The sequence below is a fragment of the Barbus barbus genome (genome assembly GCF_936440315.1).
Source record: "Barbus barbus genome assembly, chromosome: 22".
Taxonomy (NCBI): domain Eukaryota; kingdom Metazoa; phylum Chordata; class Actinopteri; order Cypriniformes; family Cyprinidae; genus Barbus; species Barbus barbus.
Window position 1 is genome coordinate 22,521,558 of NC_136750.1, and position 23,005 is coordinate 22,544,562.

At 37.3% G+C, this 23,005-nt stretch overlaps 3 protein-coding genes across 4 annotated transcripts; 1 reads left to right on the forward strand and 2 right to left on the reverse strand.

Annotated features, from left to right (window-relative positions):
- Positions 1 to 483: 483 nt before the first annotated feature.
- Positions 484 to 5,497, forward strand: mterf2 (mitochondrial transcription termination factor 2). 2 transcript variants are annotated; one of them, XM_079446269.1, is made up of 3 exons: positions 489 to 552; positions 942 to 1,082; positions 1,440 to 5,497. In XM_079446269.1, exon 3 carries the CDS (start codon positions 1,453 to 1,455, stop codon positions 2,638 to 2,640), a length of 1,188 nt encoding a protein of 395 aa, XP_079302395.1. In that variant the 5' UTR covers positions 489 to 552; positions 942 to 1,082; positions 1,440 to 1,452; the 3' UTR covers positions 2,641 to 5,497. The 2 variants fall into 2 exon arrangements, with proteins under 2 accessions (XP_079302394.1, XP_079302395.1); XM_079446268.1 differs by lacking the exon at positions 942 to 1,082 and having other exon boundaries at positions 484 to 552.
- Positions 5,498 to 8,773: 3,276 nt separating this feature from the next.
- On the reverse strand, positions 8,774 to 10,364 carry LOC306888685 (dihydrofolate reductase-like; the record flags this gene model as incomplete). The annotated part of the gene is made up of 5 exons (XM_079447106.1): positions 8,774 to 8,852; positions 8,941 to 8,960; positions 9,073 to 9,168; positions 9,256 to 9,291; positions 10,341 to 10,364. 5 exons carry the CDS (start codon positions 10,362 to 10,364, stop codon positions 8,774 to 8,776), a joined length of 255 nt encoding a protein of 84 aa, XP_079303232.1.
- Positions 10,248 to 22,705, reverse strand: LOC306888293 (cryptochrome-1-like). The gene is made up of 13 exons (XM_079446491.1): positions 22,009 to 22,705; positions 18,717 to 18,825; positions 18,476 to 18,618; positions 16,891 to 17,075; positions 16,726 to 16,814; positions 15,288 to 15,428; positions 14,859 to 15,170; positions 14,623 to 14,774; positions 14,308 to 14,510; positions 14,059 to 14,160; positions 13,619 to 13,711; positions 13,458 to 13,508; positions 10,248 to 11,391 (listed from the first exon to the last, which is right to left on the reverse strand). Exons 1-13 carry the CDS (start codon positions 22,164 to 22,166, stop codon positions 11,306 to 11,308), a joined length of 1,824 nt encoding a protein of 607 aa, XP_079302617.1. The 5' UTR covers positions 22,167 to 22,705; the 3' UTR covers positions 10,248 to 11,305.
- Positions 22,706 to 23,005: the final 300 nt, after the last annotated feature.

The following is a 23,005-nucleotide window of genomic DNA, read 5'->3' on the forward strand; positions in this document are numbered from 1 at the left end:
AAAATCTATTGTCTTAAACTGAACCTTGTCGGCCTGCAGGTCTGTGGGGGCCGTCTGAATGCAAAGCTCTTTGTAAGACGCCAGATTGTAGAGACTTCAAGGGTGGGCTGAGTGAACATTTTGAGTAGGCAGGCATGATCCAGCATTGTGATTAAGCTCCAACTGTGACTCACTCTCCACTGCCCTTCAAACTAATTGCTCTCTGTGCTGATTATAGAACTCACAGTCCCTGATGCCATTTTAAGCAACTTTTCTGTTTTGAAAACACAGTTCCCAATGACTGCAGCTTAAAACAGTAGGCTATTATCTGTTAAATAGTTGGCCGTCATTCATAAATATTATATTAGTGCCAGTTTTGATTATTTGTAGTTTATGTTAGTGGTCAATTCATATTTCCCTGTATTATTTGTCAAAGTCTGTAAATCAAAATTGACTGGTTTCAGTGTTCCTCCTGTACTAAGGGTGGCGCTGTTGTGCTCAGACCGCACGGGCGTCACAAGCAGAACAAGAGGTCCAGTACTAAAAATGTGACCGCTGTCACTCACTGCAGAGGTACTGTCTTATCAACACGTTTCAGATACGCTATTGTTTGCGAAAAATGCGGGCTGCGTTGAATGGCGTTTTAGGCACTTTTTTTCGATCAATAAATGCAAGCCGCATGTAGACAATGCTGTTTCTTTACTTCAATGTCATGACTTATGTTTCATAAGAGAACGCACTCCCTCGTGTTCTGTTGAGATGAACTTAATTGCGTTTATGTATAGATAGATAGCGACTGATGTACTGAAGGAAAATCTTATTATATTTTCTTATGTTATTCTGATTTTAGAATGCATTTGACTGAACACAAATTTTGATGTGCCCCTCAGTGCAAAATGTGCTGTTGATATTTTGTTCTTCAGAAGCCAAAAACTGTATACTATATATTTTTTCTCAAATAGGAGAACACCAGAATATAGATTGCCTTCAAAACGCCACAAAATCTTTAAAACGGATTTTTATGGGCTGAAAGACCCCCAAACAGAGCATGAGGGTTAATAGTGCCTTCTCATAAAACTATTGGGACGTCGTGGCCCCTCAAGGTATATTGTGTGTGTGTTTCATTCTCAAGATAAATATGTCATGTTCTGTTTATAAAGAAACTGTCTAACCTGTTTGTACCTTTTTCTGTGTGTGTGTACCCAACAGTTGCTGTTGTGTGCTCCAAAGCTAATATCTAACAGTTAGTTACCATAAGTAAATTGACAGCTAGTTGATTTCTGCTTACAACTCTTTATCTTATGGGTAGATAGTTTAGTGTCTGAATGCTCACTCTAGTGTTCACTCGAAGGACTTGATGTGATATCAGCTTTGCATGAGTAAACGGGAACGAGGAAGTGTTTAGTTAACACTTTGAGACATGAAGTAGATTTTCTGATATGTTTTTCCAATTGTTTCAGGCACGATACTTGCATGCAATGCAAACAGTTACCCAACAGCCCCGCCTGCAGACCTGTAGATTGTGCAAACATGTTGCGATTAGTCACGACATCCCTGTATCTCCACTGCCAGCGGGCTCAAGCAACACCTTTGATTCTCATGAGGCCCCGCTCCGTTATCGCTCAAGAAGAGAACCCGCTTGCCGTAAATGCCTTGTACGACTTGTCCGTAGACATCAGTAAAGTCCGGAAGCTGAGGGGTTGGGTGTTACGCCAGAGTCCCGTGTATGTGAGTGAGACTGCCGCCCTGCTGAGGGACATGGGGGCTAGCGGGCCAGTTATCGCCCGTGTTTTGGAACTCCATCCTGAGGCCATCCTCTGCAAACCTGATCAAATGGAGGTGCAGAAAAAGCTGTGGATGTCAGTGTGTGCCAGTCAGAAGGATCTAGTAGGAATCATAGAAAAATTCCCCGGCTCGTTTTTCACCTCGACCTCCTATCACGACAACCAGAAAGCCAACATTGCATATTTCCAGACGTTACATCTCAACAAACGCATTATCAGCAAGCTCATGGCCAGCGCCCCTCAGAGCTTCAGCCGACCCATGGCGCAAAATGAGCAGATGATCCAAACCCTGCAGAAGACCTATTTGGACTTGGGCGGGAAGCAGGACAATATGAAGATCTGGTTACAGAAGCTGCTTACACAGAATCCCTACGTGCTTCTAAAACTTCCGGATGCCTTACACGATAACTTGGCGTTCCTACGCAATGTGGGCTTTACCGGCGATGAGCTCTTGCGGCTCCTCTCCAAACTGAAGGGATTTGTTACTGAGCTGAACCCTGAAAGTATGAGACTCACGCTAAGCTACTCCCAGGAGACCCTGGGATGCACAGAAGCAGAGCTCAGGCAGATCGTACTTCAGTGTCCAGCCTTGTTATATTATTCTGTGCCTATACTAGCTGATCACTTCAAAGGCCTCCTCACTTCTGGAGTCAGTATGGAGCAGATCATGGAGACTCCCACAGTGTTAGAACTGACAACTCAGATAGTTCAGTATCGCATTCAGAAACTGCGCTCTTTTGGTTATGATGTGCGTTCAGGTAGCCTGGAAGTCCTCAACGGCACCAAGAAGGACTTTGAGATGAGCTATGGGAAGTTGCGTCTTAGGCAAGAGAGGCCACTTTTTAATCCAGTAGCTCCACTTCGATCAGAAGATTAAGCATTGAAGCCTGTTTCCAACATGGAATTCAAAAATAAATATAGTAATTTTGAAAATCTGAGTTTACATCTGGCCATTTTTAGTTAACATCTCACAATTCTTACACTTTTTTTTTTTTTTCTTTTTTTTTTCTCTTGGAGTTACGAATTTTTGCCTCTGTTTTTATTTTGTACTGTTCTCTGAGGTCCACTTATAATGTTATCAAGATTTTTACATCAAAAAACATAATTTAGACGCAATAGGTTATATTCTGTCCTATTTTTGACCCCTCTTCAGAACGCTCTGTTTGAATTGGCGTGGCGGATTGTAGACTCGAAAGTTAAACGCCCACTGCTATGATTGGCTTGTGTGTTTGCAATATAATCGGCACAGCATTGTCTTTTAGTTTCAATCCTGCTGAAAATCCTACATTGAAATGTGCCTTGTTTGTAAATTAATCCGCAGTAAAATGAAGTGAACAAAAGACCAAGTTCTTACTGACGCAGTCTGGAACTTCATTAAAAATAAAGTTCCTCCACTCTTTCCTAACATTGGGATCAGAAGGAAGGCAATGCAAATACTGTTTTTTCCTCAACTTGGCAAGGCACAGTATCTTGTTGTGTTCAGTGGCATCTTAATTGTTTTGTTTTTGCGCAGACCTGCACGATCGCCTCTCTTGTAAACACTATGCATGAATCGGTGGGCGGGGGTTAGATAGGCAGTGATGATCTTTTTTTTGCGGAGGCGGTGCTTATCCACACTATTACATTGTAGAGTAGAGCATTCCAAAAGCTGTTGTTTTGGCAGACTGTGTTTAATATAAGCTGTTTTTAGAGTAACGACAAAGTTTTTAAAGCACAATGACCTCTTATATGTCAAAAGATCAAGGGAATTTTGGTTTCTCAGTTCATAACCTCTTGCAATTCAGATTTTTTCTCCAGATTTTTCTCTCAGAATTGCAAGTTTATAATGTAATTCTGATTTTTTTTTTTGGCAATTCTAAGGAAAAGCACAGGATTGCAAGACAAACTCTGTGTTATCTGGCAATTTTGAGTTAATATTCTCAATTCTGACCCTTTTTTTTTTTTCCTCTTAGAATTTGCACATTTTTAACAGTTCTGGGCTTGTATGTCAATTTTGAGTTAAGCTTTTGCAATTCAGATTTTTTTTCCTCCAAATTGTGAGTTTATATTTTCCAATTTGGAATTTCTCACAGAACTGAGTGTCTAACACAATTCTGACTTTATTTCTCGCAATTCTAAGTTCATGTCTCACAATTTTGATTTAACATCTGTACTTTCTCAGCATTGCAAGTTTTTAATACAAGTTTATAATACAATTCTCATTTATTTTATAACACTTATTCCGACTCAATTCTCTCACAATTTTGTGTAAACATCTCATAGTTTGCACTTTCTCAGAACTGCACGTTTATAATACATATAATAATACTGAGTTTATATTTCACAATTCTGAGAAAAAAAATCTGAATTGTAAGATTAAAAAGTGACCTTTTTTGTCTTATTGCATGGCAGAAACAGGCTTCCATAATTAAAATTGCATGTGCTACATAAACAGTGTATTTACAGCACTTTCTTTTGTCTGTTTTCTGCATGAATTATTTTGTTTTGATCATTCATTTGCTGAAAGGTATAAATTTTTGAATGTTTTGTTAGCATTGTGGAAGGTGATTCTTACCAAATACATTGTCAACCCATATTATTCTCAAGGAAAATGTCAATTTATGTAATTTCTCTCCTTGCATTGTAAATGTAATTTTTTTGCCTTTTGTGGCACTGAGTCATTGTTGTACTGTCACACACTGATGTGCTGTGCCAAGTAATTTATGTAGCTTTTGAAATTCCTCATCAAAGTCTGAGCAATGAGCAATATAAAATACCTCTAGGATGTATGCATTATGCAGATAAATATTCAGATCAATGAATGTTTACTGTGTGCTGCCGTCAGAATCTCATTTGCAAGCATTTCCCAATATTTTGGTCTCTGGGCAGCATTTTGAGAATTTCTTTTATGCTTTTTAATGATTATGATCTTCACTGGTATCTATAATGAAGTTACATTGCATATTGCCTTGTGGCATCTGCTGTTTATGCAGTGGACTTCTTTAATGGTAAACTATTACATTTCTCACGAGCTTCTCATAGTTTCAAAATAATGGATATTTTTGAGCTTGATTAGAGTTGATGATTAAATTAATTTATGCAGCACCTTTTGGGGTATTTATTGCTGCTCTGATTTTTCTACATCTCTAAATTCTTGCCTCTGCCTTTCTCTTTGTTCTCCATTCTTTGTCCACTCCTCGTGTATGGCTCCAACCGGATGGCTGCTTTATCCTGAAAATGACACTTTGAGTTATACCCAAACACATAGGAGGTTAATAAGCGAGGATATAAATAGCTCTTTTCCATTTGAAATGTGACAGTGGGTATTATTAGCAAATGTTACACATTGATTTTATGGGGCATAACTCAGGGAAATTATGAAAATAGATGGCACATGCAATTAATGTCTATAATTTCCTGCCCTGGACTTTGCATGCTGGAATATTAAGGTGGTAAATATTCCATGTCTGAGGCTCCGCTGTCCTCCGCTGTGCAATCTGCTCTCAGATCTTCTAATCAGAATGTGCTGTATGCAACCATGAGTTGGTTTTTATTGATGTCAATGGATTTTTGGACATTAGATTTAAAAACCAACAAGCAATACCACCAATTTGTTTTTGAAAAAAGTGTCTTGTATTCACCAAGGTGTCATTTTTTAAAATCAAAAATACAGTAAAACAGTTGTATTGTGAAATATTATTTGTATTTACTGTAAAACATCTGTTTTCTTTTAATATACTGAAATGGCAAAGATGAATTTTAGCATTTATCATTACTTCAGTTTTAAGTGTCACACGATCCTTCAGAAATTATTCAAATATGCTGATTTGGTACTCAAGCAACATTATTATTTTTTTATTGTCAAATGTTGAAAACATTTGTGCTGCTTATTATTTTTGTGAAAACGGTAATACATTTTCTTCAGGATTCTTTGATAAATAGAAAGTTCAAAAGAACAGCATTTATTTGAAATAGATTTTTTTTTGTTTTTACGGTCACTTTTATTCATTTAATGCATCCTTGCTGAATAAACGTCTTTTAATAACAATATTATATTTAATAGTAATAATAATAATAATAAATTCATTGAGCCCAAACATTTGAACAATAGTTTATATTACCAGCATAACAATTAACATGGATTTTTTTTTTTTTTTTGTAGGCCTATGTCTCCCAGATTGTATGTTTTCAATGTTATCCAACAGGCTTTGAGAATTTTTTTTTTTTTGAGGAGCTTGTGTGAAATCATGGGTGAGCCAAACTCATGTTTGGAAAAGCCAGTTATATACCTCAAAACCCCCCAATACTGCAGGACTTCCTAGCTGCCAGCTCCATCTAGTGGGGAAAGCCATTCACTATCACAATGTACACTGGACATTTACTCAAATATGAGTAATTAAAATATATATATAAAAATAATATCCAACTATATGTGGTCAATAAGTTGTTACACACTTTGTATTTTAATTTGGATTATAAACAAACTTTATTATTGCACCACATTTAATTTCACAAAAAAATGGATTGATATCACAAATCTAAGAAGTTAAATACACCGTCTACAAAATATACATGACAAAAAACTAATACTAACTGCAGTAAGGCACTGAGTTCACACAGCAGATGGTATATATACACAAACCATATATGACTCTCACTGTGTCCCATCCCCCTGATCTGATTTGATTCATCACATTCGTGTCACCATGGTGACAGTGAGATGAGTAAAAGTAGATCTGGTGAGTGGTCACAAACTGTTGCATGTGTAACCGTGAAAGAAGTGGTGCTCATCACTGGCAGCATTGTCTGGGTCCATCTGCTGTTTCAGGTCATGTGTGGTGTGATTTGTTATGTAATAAAAAAGATGACAATAGGAAAATTGTCTTCATATTGTTTATATAAAGAACTAGCTGCTTTGAAATACTTATGATTTGGATGGTGATGAAGTACGACCAGTTATATTCTGTAGTGCCCAACAGACCCTTTGAGATGAAGTGTTCTTCTGTACAATATTGTTAGATTGTACAAAGCTGACATAACAATATTAAAACCAATAAAATTGTCAAATATTGTTTCATACAAGGGGTGCCCATCGCTGTTCCTGGAGATCTACCCTCCTGCAAAGATCAGCTCCTACCTTAATCAAACACACATGAACAGGCTAATTAAGATCTTCAGAAACATTTGATAGTTACAGACAGATGTGTTGGAGCAGGGTTTGCACTGAACTTTGCAGGAAGGTAGGTCTCCAGAAACAGAATTGGGCACCGCTGCCCTAAAGCACTGGTTCTCAATTCCAGTTCTGGGGTAAGGTGACCATACGTGCCTTTTTCCAGGGACAAGTTCTGGCCAGGATTTCTATATTGCCTAAAATAACCACGTTTTGGCTGCACAGCGCATATCAATGGTTGTATGACATCTAAGTACCATGAGAGCTATAGAGAGCGAGCAGACAGCTGCTTATGCTTTCGAATTGCTTTTGCGATACTTTGTCATACTTTGTCATTGCTCTGCGCAGCGCTACTTCCAGTTGAACACACCTGATATGTGCGTGTACTTGCATTGCTTTGACCGTTCTCTGTAGATCCCACCTTCTCACACACCACGATTGGTCGATTATGTACAATGCCTGCATGTTATTGGTCAAGCTACTTTAAGATCATTACCTCAGCAAGTATGAAAACAGGAAAACAAAGCCAAAACCTGGATATTTTTTAGGCAATACAGAAATCCTGTCTAGAACACGTCCCCGGAAAATGGCACGTAAGGTCACCTTATTCTGGGGACCCCTTGCTCTGCACATTTTCCATGTCTCCTTTATTTGACATAACTGATTCAGATCATCAGCTTGTTAGAATTGAACTGATTGTGTCAGATAAGAGAGACATACAAAATGTGCACAGCAAGAACTGGAATTAAAGGAACATGGTGATGGAAAATGCAGAAGTATTGTGTTCCTCGGCCAGTCGTTTGAAATCGCCAGGGGCCCCCCACAGCCGTGAGCCCCTATAGTTGCCACCTTTCACCCCACTAGTGACGGCTATGGAAAGAATGCAAAGTTTCTCAGGAGAACGAAAAGGTTGTGCGAAATGTCTTTGGGCAGGGGTGGGGAACGTTGATCCTGGAGGGCCGGTGTCCCTGCAAAGTTTAGCTCCAACCCTAATCAAACACACCAGCTAATCAAGGTCTTCAGGATGCAGTTAGGTATTTTTTTTCCCAGGGTTTTTCAGGGTTGGAGCTAAACTCTGCAGGAGAGTGGCCCTCCAGGATCAATGTTCCCCACCCCACGCGATTACATTTGCTAAAGAAAGCAAATGTTTCACAAGAGAAAGCAAAATGTCTCAGGAACACAATACGTTTTTTGCGAGAGAATATAAAATATCTCAGAGGAACGCGATACTTTTGTGAGAGAAAGCTAAATTTCTCAGGGGAACGCAATACCTTTGTGAGAGAGCACAAAAGGGAATGCAATACTTTGGGGCGAGAATACGTCTGCAAAAGAATGCAAAATGTCTCAGGGGAACTCAATTTTGCAAGAGAATGCAAATGTTTTGTAAGAGAATGCAAAATGTCTCAGGAGAATGCAATACTTTTGTGAGAAAATGCAAATGCTTTTTGAGTGAACGCAAAATATTTGGGGGGAACGCAATACTTTTGCACAAGAACATAAATGTTTTGCGAGAAATGGCAAAATTTCTCGGAAGAATGCAATACTTTTGTGAAAGAATGGAAATGTTTTGCTAAGGAATGCAATGTTTGCAATGATTTTTGTGGGAATGCAACGCTTTTGCACAATAACGCAAATGTTTTGTGAGATTTTCAGGGAACGTAACACTTCTGCAAAAGTTTTAAGGGTGAACACAATGTATGGGGAGAGAACGCAAACTTTCTAGGGGGAAAGCTATACATTTGCGAGAAAACTCAAAAGCATTTTTTTCTCCCGTCTCATATTTATTACCATCACCATGAGTAGTTTCAGATTATGTAAACATAAAACGATTCTAGTATCTTGTCTCCTCATGGCTTCAGTCTTAAGCTTCTTTCTTGAATACTTGAAATTGAAATTTAATACCATTTTCTTCATGAATTTCATCTGGTACTCCAGGAAAGCTTATATAAAGAAAATCAACAATTAATAAGACAAATTACAATGCATTTGATGCATAAAATGAGGCAAGTCTTATCAGTAACACTTTACAATAAGTTTCCACTTAAATACTACATTAGTTAACACAAACTAAGATTAATAAATGCTTTAAAAGTATTTTTTATTTTAATGTTAATTTCAACATTTCCTATATTATTAAAATAATATAGGTTTTCTGAAAACATTGCGGTCAAATTTTGGGAAAAAGACATTGCAGTCAAAGTCGGTCATGATGTTGGTGACATAGATGAGATCACACCATGGATGCTTAAGACTTTCCTAAATAGCACAGTAACAATATAAATTGAATTACTGTATTAATTAACATATTATATATTATTATATACATGAAATCAGGCTTCTCACCTTATATACCTCTGGACCTCCTAAAACCCAGATGGTCTCCACAATGTGACACAAAGGAGGCTCAGTTTGAACTCAAACATCAGTTTGAGTTCTAAAGATCAGTGACATATTCAACGAATAGGATTCAAAAAAAAAAAAAAAGAAGGTTCAGAAAATGTTATGGTTAGTATTAAAAATAAAAACATTCAACATTTTTAAATAAAAAGATCAAAACAATGAGCTATTATTTTTAGCTGTTTATGTTTGACACACACACACACACACACACACACACGTTTGCTTCTGTGAATTGTGGGGACTTTCCATTGACCTCTGTTACTTTTATACTGACCAAACAATATTTTTTATCCTCTAACCCTTACAGAAAACCTGATTGCATTGTTACACTTTCAAATAAACATTATTTACTATTTAAAAAAAGAAAAAATTCCTCGCAATGTCAGAAATTTCAGCTTTTACTATCCTTGTCCCCACAATTTAGCATAAACAAGTACACGCACACTTTTACATTTGACTTGGATTTTAATCGTTGCACAGTGATGTCTTCTGACATCGGACAGACAGACGATACACGATTTGATGTTTTAAGCTGCTTTCCATTTTATGTTTCTAAAACATATCTAATTTCTCACAACAAAACACTGAATTTGTGCCTCGAATGCCAATAAAGCATTTGGGCACCAAAGTATCAAATATTCGACACGTCGTTCATAAATTAACCTGATTACCGATACAAATTATTCATTCATATCTAACATAATTTATAAAATACAGCGATTCCAGCTGGATGAAACCACTGGCTTGAATGATGATTGTCTTACTGAAGACTCAAGGGAAGCTGTCCGTTCTAACATTTCACTGTATTTTTGATCAAATAAATGACTTATTGATGAGACATTATAAACTATAACTTTCTAAATTATCAAATCTTACCAACCTTTTGAATGGTATACTGTCAGATATTAATGTTTGGAAGGCAAGAACTGCATTACTCAGTGAAATTTTCTTTAGTGTGTACATATATTTTCAAATTTAGGGTTACAATCAGTCTTTGTTCAAATCATAAAAACATAATAGTAGCTAACCTGATGGTATAAAACAGAGTACATGTGGTATGAATGTTAAGAAATAATAATAATACTGAATACTAATGAACATGCTTCGAATGATCTCAATCACTTCAACAGGTCTATCATGTTTTAATGGTGATTAATAAAGAAGACATTACAACATTCAAAAAAGGTATTGTCTCTCATATAAAAAAAATAACAGCGAGTCTGTAAATAAATAAAGTTATGTACAATGGTTTGTAGACTGAATTACTTACAGTATACGCTTATATACATAGTAGGCTTTATTTCCCTGTAATTGCCTTGAAATAAATCCACTTGTGCTTAAGAGCCACAGGCCTCAATGATAGTTACTTCATTATCAAAAAGCAAAAATCGAACTTAATATACAGATTTTTGCTCTGGAGTTCACAGACATTTTAATGTGTCTATTTATAAATTAGAATTGAACATTTAGATCAATAAAACCCTTAAAAAGTGTAAAGATTCTCAATTAGTGGCCAGTATGCTCTCGATTATCGCTATTAAGATTATGAATTTCCAAATAAATCCCTCTTAATATTACATAACACAGTTGTTGCCAAAAAAACAACACTGCACAAATGGACATCAACTGGGATGCTAGATACACACACTTCAGAGAGAAACTGATGACTGACATTTGGATTGCATGAATACTACAAAACATTCTCCACAATACATCAACTTGCAAAAATGTAGACATCTTAAATGCTGTAACGACATACATTATAACATGCCGAACGGCTTAGTTTACAGTTTCCTGGGCCACCACACGTTTGACCTCAATGCTAACTCAAGCTCTACAAGCAGAATGACATCATGACAAAGCATAAAGGGAAAAGCTAAGCATGGAGGAGTAGATATGGCATGCGGAGACATTGTCCTTCGTGCTACGGCTCAGGACAGGTCCAAACACTAATCTCAGGAGGGGTGCATGTAAATCCTTGCTTCCGAGACAGCTAGTTACGGTCATGCCTCTGAATCTTCGATGCACTGTCTGAAGCTCTGTCTTCATTATGTCGTTTAAAAGTACTTGTCCCTCTCCCTGAACACAAAAACAGTGTGTGAGGTTACATGTTCTATTTTACAACATTATTGTTGGAATGGCATGAAAAACAAACACTACCGTTCAAAAGATTAGGGTTAGTAAGATTTTCTTTAAAGAAATTAATACTTTTATTCAGCAAGGACACATTAAACTGATCAAAAGTGACAGTAAAGACACTCATACTGTTACAAAAGATTCCTAATTCAAATACGATTATGTATGGTAACTTTATATAAGAAGAAATGTTTCTTGTGCACCAAATCAGCATATCAGAATGATTTCTGAAGGATCGTGTGACACTAAAGACTGGAGTAATGGCTTTTGAAAATGTAGCTTTGCCATCACAGCAGTAAATTACATTCCACAATATATTACAACAGAAAACAGATATTTTTCACAATATTACTTTTTACTGTACTTTTGGTCAAATAAATGCAGTCTGGAAGAGCATAAGAGACTTAAAAAAAAAAAAAAAAAAAAATCCTACCGCCCCAAAATTCTGAATGGTATAGTAATTATGGCGTGAAAACGGTATCAAATCCTCCCACTAATGCACGCGAGAGATCCACACTCGCACACACAATCCACAAATGCACGCGAGAGATCCACACTTGCGCACACAATCCACAAATGCACGCGAGAGATCCACGTGTACAAAATCCACAAATGCACACTAGAGATCCACACGTGTGCACACGGTAATCCAGGCAAGGGCAAGTGAATTAATTGTTTCTTAATTAATTGAAACAATGCACTTGCCTTTGCCTGGATTGCTGGGTGCACATGTGTGGATCTCTCGTGTGCATTTGTGGATTTTGTGCACGCGTGTGCATTTGTGGATTGTGTGCGTGAGTGTGGATCTCTCCCTTGCATCTGTGGATTGTGTGTGCAAGTGTGTATCTCTCCCTTGCATCTGTGGATTGTGTGCGCAAGTGTGGATCTCTCGTGTTCATTTGTCGATCGCCCTGTGGATCTCTCCCTTGCATCTGTGGATTGCGTGCGCAAGTGTGTATCTCTCCCTTGCATCTGTGGATTGTGTGCGCGAGTGTGGATCTTTCATGTGCATTTGTGGGAGGATTTGTTACTGTTTTCACTCCATAACAAATGAATAGCCCTGATTTTGAATAGTCTGTTCTTTCATCAAAATAATCCTCCACAAACATGAGGTAAACCCTTCTTTTTCATGCAAGATCGGATGTGTTTAAATTAGTCTGTCAAAGGAGTGTAGTTCAGTTAACTGAAAACATTTTAGGCCACAGTGAGACATAAAACTGCTTTGTGGTTCAATACAGCTTGAGTTCAGAATCTGTTAATAGTTCTCTGAATTGGTTTGGACTAGGGCTGAACGATATATCGTTATCGTATCTATATCGAGATATGAACTTTAAAGATATTACTATCGGAAAAAGCAACGATATAGATTTCCCCTCTCCGCGCTCGCCCTGCATACAACTCTGGCAGTCACACAACGACCATCAGTTTTACGAGTGCCCTTGAATGCACCGCTGAGGTCCCCATTCGATCGCAAACTTGTATGGTATAGCTCTGGAAATTCAGACACACAGAGAATCAGCTGTTCATCCATTTTGAGTTCGGCGCTTGTTTGGATGCCCCGTTTCTATTGGCCGCGCGGGGAAACGTCACAGAGCGCAGCGGCAAAAGTTGAACTATTTTTAACTTTGACCGCGGCGCGCGCGCAAGCTCGCCGCTGGTGCGCTCCGCTGCGCGTGCGCTTTGGTCGGCGCAGCAACTAACCGCCATCGCGCAGCGCAAGCCATTGAAATGAATGGGTTTCATAGCGCAGCACATGCCGCATCCTGTGTGAAAGGGCCTTGAAAGGGCCTTTACGCCGTACGAGTTGACGTCCACCAGTGAGTTCTTAAAAATAAAACTACACTTTCCAAATTTTTTTGTATTATGATGTTTTTATTTTTCTGAGAAATGCTTGGTTTTCACCGAACCCGTAGTCATATCGTATCGTATCGATATCGAGATATCTGGCATGAAAATCGAGATATGAAATTTTGTCCATATCGTTCAGCCCTAGTTTGGACAGAACTCACCTCTCTGTGACTGTTTGTGGGCTTGTCCAACCATACCGCTACTTGAGTAACCTAGATTAGAAAGAAAGACCTGATTAAAGCAGCCTAAGGCCTGTTTCATACTTCAGTTGTCAACAGCATTTATTATATTTCAAAACCCATGCAGCTGTGTCAATACACACCTGGTTGTGGCTGCACAATATTTCCAGACTGCTGATCACATGACACTGGAAATGGTGAGAACTCCGGTTGAGAACTTGCTGGTGACGGGTGCACTGATACATAAAGGGTAAATATTTCAACACAACTACAACTGAAATGAACCAAACTGTCAATACACACGATTAATTAAATAACTAAATTAATTAGACCAGCGTTTCACAAAAACAGAGTTCAGAACTCTTTTGCATTTTTTTAATACATTGTTTATTTACACATTTGCATAATTTCCAACATTTTTGTGATCAGAAGTTACCAAAATAAAGCCAAAAAAAAACTAGAGGATTTGGATTTGCTAATAGAAAAATGTGGAAACCACTAGATTACAGCAAAAGCTGTTAGCATTATCAGTCATTTCCAGAGATGAATTATAAGATGTATGACAATGTGCTTGTTGGTATACCTGTAAAGTGAGTGCCCTCCTGTGTGTTGTCTCCCGAGGAAGGACCTGCTCCATTACCATCTCCATTGTTGGTTGTATTGGATGGAACAGTTGCAAGGAGCCCTGAAAAGCATTATGAGAAAACCCATTAAATCCAAGATCGTACTGCAAAACACCTGCATTTAATTAAACAAATCAATCAATAATAGAAATAAATAAAGTTAAACTAGATAGAAGTGTTGGGGTTGAAAAAGCTTTGTATTTTCTTACCGAGGCCCCGGTAGCAGGACAGCTGCTGGTAAATCTGCTTCATTCGCTCGATGTTTATCCTGCTGGCCTCAGCATGATTAACCATGGGTTTAGGGTAGTGCACTCCGATTATGCACTTCGCGATCTTCTGAACACTTTCTGGGGCATTCCAAGGGTCATAGATGAATTTGGCAGGGAAGCCCCTCAATATAGGCAAATAGCGTCTGTAATAACAATACATCAGCTTTCAAAGAGAATGGTCTCAATATTGAACCAAACTGGTCAATTAAAGTAAACCGAAAATTAGTGAATGTAAGCAAGGGTCAAGAGTGGTACCTTATATAGTCTCCATTAGGGTCAGTACGTCGACCGAAGCCCACCGGACAGTAACAGTGAAAGAACTGCTGGAAGAATGAGCTGCATGAAAGCCACATCCAGCTTCCAGCATTGACGCTCCAGTCTGCATCCAGCAACAACTCCTCAAACACCTTAAAAAAACAAAACAAACAATGTCAATATAGATCCTAATGCAACCACAGCAAATCTTTTATTGAAATCCTGTATTGCAGTACCTTCATGCCCTCTTCCCAGCTGATCCACAGGTCTCCGCGCGTGAGGAAGCAAGCAACAGCATGCCTGGCCAGATGGTGGATCCACCCCTCCTGCCTCAACTGGGTCATTATGGCATCAATCCATGGGAAACCAGTCCGGCCCTCTGCCCACTTCGCCAGAGCTTCGGGGTTCCTGTCCCATGGGATCTGCACGCAGATGGGATTGAACTCCATTTTGTCAAAGTGTGGGTTGTTAGTGGCAGCCGTGTAGAAGAACTCACGCCAGAGCAGCTGACCGTAAAGGGACAGTGGTGGGACGCTGTTTTTCTTGACCTGTGATTGAAAAGACAGGGAAAAAAAGGATGAGAATAACGTTTTATTTTACGATCAGTTATCAAAATGATAAACAGTACCTTAAGTTTCAGAGTAGGACAGTGCTGTTCTCTTTACCTTTCTGTAGAGGTCTGTGAGTTTGAAATAGAAAAGTCTGCAGGAGAGGCAGCCAAACCGGAGGTAAGGGCTCAGGCCTGTGGGGCTGGCCAGCAGGGAATTAGCATTCATTCTGGGACGCTCGAAATTAGCAACCCAAGCCTGAAAAAAAAGCCCAATAGAAGATTTTTTTAATGTTGTTGAACAAAGTCTCTTATGCTCACCAAGGCTGCATTTATTCAATGAAAAATACAGTAAAAACAGCAATATTATTACAATTTATAAGAATATTTTCTATTATACATTTCAAAATGTAATTTATTTTTGTGATGGCAAAACTGAATTTTTAGCAGCCATTACTCCAGTCTTCATTGTCACATGATCCTTCAGAAATCATTCTAATACGCTCATAATAATAATAATAATTAATAATTTGTTACATTTATATAGCGCTTTTCTGGGTACTCAAAGCGCTTTACATAGAAGGGGGGAAATCTCCTCAACCACCACCAATGTGCAGCATCCACCTGGATGATGCGACGGCAGCCATATTGCGCCAGAGCGCCCACCACACACCAGCTTACTGGTAGAGAGGAGACAGAGTGATGCAGCCAATCAGTGTATGGGGATAATTATGAGGCCATGATGGTCAGAGGCCAATGGGCAAATTTGGCCAGGATGCCGGGCTAACATCCCTACTCTTTTTCGAAGGACATCCTGGCATTTTTAATGACCACAGAGAGTCAGGACCTTGGTTTAACGTCTCATCCGAAGGATGGTGCTTTTTACAGTATAGTGTCCCCGTCACTATACTGGGGTGTTAGGACCCCCTGCTGGCCTCACTAACACCTCTTACTAACACCTCATTTGATGCTCAAGAAGCAATTCTTATTATTATCGACGTTAAAAACATTTGTGCTGCTGAATATTTTTTTTGCAACCATGATATTTTCAGGTGTCTTTGATGAAATATAATTTATTTGAAATATACATTTATTTGTAACATATCTAAATATCACTTTTAATCAATTTAATCAAACTATTTTTAACGCGTATAGTTTTTGTTCGTAATTAGATTGTTTTTATGATTTCTGCTTTTATGTCAATTTTAGTTAAAGTTTTATCTTCTGTATTAGTTTTATTGATGTTGTTTTCAAATATGTCTAATTTTTATTCATTTTTATTTCCGTTTTAGTTTCCATTATTTTAGTACATCAAATTAAACTAAGTAAAAATGAGGAAAGTTGTTTTGGAAAGTAGCTGAAATAAAAAGTTTTTATTCTTTTATTTTCTTTCAGATAACATTTATTTTATTTCAAGAAACCAAAATGTTATGGTTTTAGTTTTAGCTAACTATAATTAACCCTGCTCAGTTTGCAATGATTATTATACTAAATATGGTGCAGTACAATGCAAAAAAAGTACAATTGTAAAACAGTGCAATAAAGTAGATGTCTACCTTCCTCTCCAGGTGTCTCTCTAGTCGAGTCAGAGCTTCAGTCTCTCCACCAGGCCACACAGCCGAGGACAGCCCATCTGTTTCAAAACCTGAAGGCACAAATCCTCATTCAAAATCTCATTTACAACAGACACATGCACACATACACAAAGAGAGGTATCTCACCGAGCTCTTCCAGAGAGGGAACACCAAACTTGTCATCGTGGTCATCGCTGACTGGTGTGGCGCATTTGCCCATGACTTCAGCCGTGACAGTCTTCACTGGTATTTCCACAGCATCCATTCTACTAATGAGCGTCTGAAATCTTTTATAGGTGAGAGGAGACTGTCCTCCATTTAGCTCTATGATCCTAGAGACAGAGAGAACACATGGGATAATTAAAATATGTACACTATTATGGTATTTTAGTTGTCACGATACCAAAAATTAAAGCCAATAACAAGAACTTGTCAATACAGCAAATGCTAATATACTTTTAAAAGTAAAACAAATGATCAAACAGCCTCATCACATATTCATGTAAACCTTTAGAAATTGAATTTAAAATTAAACTGAATTATAAAATCAAAATTGAATATATTCTATAATATTATTACAATTTTATTAATAACAATAATTGAAGCAATTTTGTTGTTTTCATATTTAATGCAATTAGAATTTTCATTTTACAATCTATATATAATAAGAAATTTTATTGTTTTCATATTGTATACTTCATTATATTACAAAAAGTGCAATGAAAAAAATATGAAGAAAAAATGAAATGCAATAAGTGATCATATTATCATATTATTAGAATTTGAATAAGAACAACAGTTAATTTTATGTTCATATTTTTGTACAAAACTATATACACTACAGTGCTGCTTGAAAGTTTGTGAACCCTTTAGAATTTTCTATATTTCTGCATAAATATGACCCAAAATGTAATCAGATTTTCCTGAAAAGTAGACAAAGAGAACCCAAATGAGACAAAAATATTTTCTGTCATTTATTTATTCATGAAAATGATCCAATATTTCATCTCTGTGAGTGGCAAAAGTATGTGAATCTCTTGGATTAGCAGTTAATTTAAAGGTGAAATTAGAGTCCATCTGTGCAGAGGTGTTTTCAGTCAGTGCAATGACTATCAAATGTCAGATTCACATATATTTGCAACACACAGATATGTAACACTGGATCCTTTTTCACAATAAATAAATGACAAAGAAAATATTTTTCTCTCACTTGTTTGATTTGGTTCTCTTTGTCTACTTTCAGGACTTGTAGGAAAATCTCATGTTTTGGGTCATATTTATGCAGAAATATAGACAATTCTAAAGGGTTCACAAACTTTCAAGCAGCACTGTATATGAAATTACACAATTGAAAATAAAATTACTTAACTTGAGTTGTATTATGAATCAAATTCTAATTATATTATTATTATAAAATGTATTAATATATTTTAATTTCATTTTTTAGGTTCGATTTAGTAGTTTTTGTAATAATTCATATCACAAAAATGTATATCACACAATCACAATTTTTGGAGTATTACAATATTTAGTATTTTAAATGCCATTTCTTTTTGATATTCATATGAGAGAATAAAACAACTCTGTATATTGGCGATCTCAGTATCTGTATGCATAACATTCTCAATGAAGAGTTAACTATCATGCATGACGGGCAACAGCTTCCCACAGGACTGCTGGCAGCTACGTGGGAGTCATATGGCCATATGGCAATGATAACAGATACACTCACTTGTCCAGATCATAGAGTGTGTGGGAGATCCTGACGAAGACTTCCACCCCAGCCTCAGTGGCCAGCTTCTTAATGGCTGCATCACGATCTTTCCCGAAGGGCTCGGAGTCGTACTCATATGACAGCCGGGTGATTTTCCACTCCTAGGGAGGAAAAAAAGGGATGGAGAGTCAAATAAGGGGCAGACACAGAGAGTTTACACAAAACTGTTGAACAGGCTCTAGGCGGTCTGTTCACTGACCTTGAAAAGTCTTGGAAAGACATCCGTGGGTTGTCCCCTGATGACAAAGAGGCGAGAGTTAAGTTTGCGAAGGCTGGCGTCCAAGTCCTCAAGACACTGCAGCAAAAACCTGTAAAACAAAGAATAATTAATCAAACTTTAATAAATGACAAGCAAATGAAATGGTAGTTTAGACAGACATAATGCTCATTGTAATCTCTTGCAGGAACAGGAGAGAGATTTTTGTGACTTGTCCAGCAGAGAGCACTAACAGACAAACGGTATGGAAAAACACATTGGTTATATTCTGCATTACATGGGCTGTGTTCAGAATGGAATGGAATACTAGTTTACTGACAGTGGATTGCCTACTATTTCTTGAAAAAGAAAGTGAAACGACATTATGCTGCAATAAAAGTTGCTTAATAGTATGCTGCACCTGTGTTTCTTAAAGGAATAGTTCTTCCAAAAATGGCATTTATGTCCTCATTTAGTTTTTTCTTCTGTTAAGCACAATATTCTGAGAAATGTTTATGGTAGCCACTGATTTCCATAGTACAGAAAAAATAAATCAGTAAATCATGTACAATTCAATGGCTTACGGCAACTGTTTGGTCTCCAACATTCTTCATAATATATTCTTTTTGTGAAGAATGAAACTCCTACTGTTTGACCCCTCATTGTCCACAACAACATTCAAAGGCCTCAAACCCAAATTGTTTTCAAAACTTCATTTAATCTAGGAGAACTCCTAGATTCTGTACATTAAAGAAAAGTAAAAAACAATTATACGTAAAACTAAAATAATTACACTTCAGTTTTAAGAGCTGGATATATATATAAATTAAATAGTTTCAACAAATATTAAGCAGCAAAACTGTTTTCAACATTGAAAACATTGCTTCTTGAGCATCAATGATTTCTGAAGGACCATGTGACACTGAAGACGCTGTTGAATATTCACAAAAATAAATTACATTTTAAAATATAATCAAATAGAAAAGTTATTTTAAGTTGGAATAAAATTTTACAATATTACTGTTTACTTTATTATGGTATATAAAGTACACCATTATAAATCCTTAATTTTAGAATAGTTTCAGATTTAATAATTACATATTTATCATTTAAAATAAAATTGTGCTTCTGCATTAAACAATCAGTATTTATTTCAGACTCAGTTTCTGATCTGATTTTCACTGTAAAGATAGCAGCACAGTACAAATGAGTACAATTTCCTGTCGAGCTGTACTGTACAAATAGTCTGTGCATGTGTATGTAAAATTAAACATTACCAAGACATCAGTCGGGGTGTCTTTGACACATAGACCTAATGTAAAAGTATTGCAGGTCAATTCAGGGGACAAATTATACACGTGACGTGACCTCTCAAAAGAAGCCTTTGTGTGGCTTGTAATTTCGGTTACAGTTTAGCAACCATTAAGAGGAGTGGTGGCATACCGTAAGCGAGTGGCTGTTTGAAAGAGGTGGAAAAGTAGGTCATAGCTGAAATGGGAATGTGGTAATAGCATCTACTAACACACTGACCTACTTCTTCATGTCCTGCACCAAAGGGGAGAGGAGAGGTTGCTGAGCTGTACATTACATCACAACTCTGCTATGAGGGTGACCGCTCAAGCATCTCACAAGGATACTCCACCACATAGTACACTCTTACAAAGATATATCCGCCCAGCACTAACAGTAGTTTGTATTTACTCTTTTGGTATTGTACAAGTCCTTACAAAAATGGTAAAAAAATCACAAATTAAACTTAATTAAAACTAATTTTAATATTACACAAAGATAAAGCAAGTAAATACAAAATGCCGTTAAGGAGAATGACCGGTCTTCAGTTTGTGACCTCAAGCGCACTTGGGTTATGCAGCAGGACAATGATCCCAAACACAGCAGCAAGTCCACCTCTGAATGGCTCAAGAAAAACAAAATTAAGGTTTTGGAGAGGCCAAGTCAAAGTCCAGACTTAAATCCGATTGCTGTGGCATGACATTAAACAGTCCTTTCATGATCAAAAACCCTCCAATGTGACTGAATTAAAACAGTTCTGCAAAGAAGAGTGGGCCAAAATTCCTCCACAGCGATGTGAAAGACTCATTGCCAGTTATCGCAAATGCTTGATAGCAGTTGTTGCTGCAAAGGGTGGCACAACCAGTTATTAGATTTGGGGGCAATTACTTTTTCACGTGGTACCAGGCAGGTTTGGAAAGCTTTTTTCCCTTAATAAATAAAATTATTATTTCACAACTGTATTTTGCATTTACTTGGTTATCTTTGTCTAATATTAAAATTAGTTTGATCTGAATCATTAAATTGTGACAAGTATGCAAAAAATAAAAAACAGGAATGGGGCAAAAACTTTCACACCACTGTATATGGGTGTGTTAGCGAAATTGAAAACCGATACTATTGACTAGTCACTACGTGTGTGCATATTTGTAGAGAGAGAGAATAGTATTCAATCAATATTAGTATTGATTAGTACAGTAGTAGAATTCATTCCAGTGAAGTTGCTAGCACTAATTGAATAGGTGATATAAATATTGGCACCAGCCACAAATATTTCCATTCTTACTGGTAACAAAATTTGCACTTATGCTACTGAATTTTATGTGATTAGTCACTTCACTAGTATGTATTCCAGTTTTTGCTGGAACATATTCAGATTTCACTAGAAACTGTACTAGTACTTATTTTTAGTCACCAGTAACTATTCTAGTTTTGCTAGTGCTTATTATAATAGCTTTTGTACAAGACATGGGAACCAATATACAGTACATGAGAATAAATACTAGTACCTAATGAGTAAAGTAATACTGGAAAAGGTACCAACAACAACTGGTATACATACTAGTCTGAAGTGAATGGTTATTATCTAAACCATAGATTTACATTGAATTTAACTTCTAAAATACTACTAATTTAAACGTATCTGTTAAATTAGACAATAGTTATTTACAACTAGCAACTATTCCTAAATGACTAGTCTAACGTTAATTCAAAAGATTCTTGTCGTTTAAATTACTATTAACTAATTAAAGGTTACTAGCTAACATGAAATATATTAACTACTATATGATTACTTACTAGTAATAACAAATAAGCACTAGTAGCAAGCAAGTATATAATTTGATAGTCGTTTAAATTACTAATCCCTATGAATAGCTACTAGTGACAGTGAAAATATACTAGTTACTATTGAAATACTTAAATAAGAGTGTCACAGGATCTGATATCTGCACCCCTGTCCCCTCTGTTCTCTGCACACACGGGCTCGGATCCTAAGAAAACTCACCTCCATCTGTTGATTCCCACGTTGGACGATCCTGCAAACCAGGGGTCCAGTATGTAAACGCATCTCAGAGTATCGGCTCCTATTATAGAGTCCCGCAGAGATGGGTTATCGTGGAGCCTTAAGCCCTTCCTGAACCAGTGGATCGTATTGACCACCATTATTCCTTCTGAGATCACGAATGCTCCAGCAACTCCCAAACTAGGCAAACCCGGACTACTCAATTCAGGTATAACGTCTGATCGGGTTGCGTCGTCTTCAGCCTTGCTCAAGAAAAACTTTTATCATGTTGAAGCTGGATCTCTGCTGAATTACACAGCGAAAATTCATATAGTTGCTTTACACACCCTGTGATTGACACGATGTTTAGACCGTACGCCTCGACAAAAACAAGCACTACTAAACTGACGGATTGATATGAAAAAACACAAGCGAGAAAACCTCAACAAAGAGAGCACGCGAGCGTCAACATGGACTCACGGAGACAGAAAACAACAACAACAGCTGTTATTCTTCCTAAAACGTTAAATATTTGCGTTTTCAGATTAAATCCATATGTACGTACACGTTCTCTATCCGCATAATAGTACAGGCGTCGATTAGCGATGAATATTCACTCGATTGTTGTCCTTTTTAGTTGAATGTCAATTTTAATTCACCCCGTAAACCGTCAGCCATTAGTTGACTCCGCCCACTCGCTGACGCAAACTGGCATCTACGCAGCTGATTGGTCAGATCCGCTCGGCAGACGTAATGGACATCACGTTTTTGCGGCGTGCTCGCGCAGACCCCACTTTTTAGCACTGATAACATCACAGATGAGGTAGATTTTGTCAAGTTAATGGCATGTTCTTGATTATTTTTGACCATGAAGTGTAAAGGTCACTTAAAATAATAGTGCATTTAGATAAATGCATAAAAAAGCTTTTTTGTGCCCATGTTACTGCTCGACTCTGATTGGACAGGAGTACCCGGATAGGCACATGAACTGGGGCACAAG

Bases quoted from the DNA above. Each gene is read 5' to 3' on its own strand.
- mterf2 (XM_079446268.1), top strand. From the start codon at position 1,453: ATGCAATGCAAACAGTTACCCAACAGCCCCGCCTGCAGACCTGTAGAT.
- LOC306888293 (XM_079446491.1), bottom strand. From the start codon at position 22,166: ATGGTGGTCAATACGATCCACTGGTTCAGGAAGGGCTTAAGGCTCCAC. The intron at 18,619-18,716 runs GTCAGTGAACAG...TTTCCTCCCTAG, and splicing joins TCTTTCCAAGACTTTTCAAG to GAGTGGAAAATCACCCGGCT. The intron at 15,171-15,287 runs GTAAAGAGAACA...TTTCAATCACAG, and splicing joins TCACAGACCTCTACAGAAAG to GTCAAGAAAAACAGCGTCCC.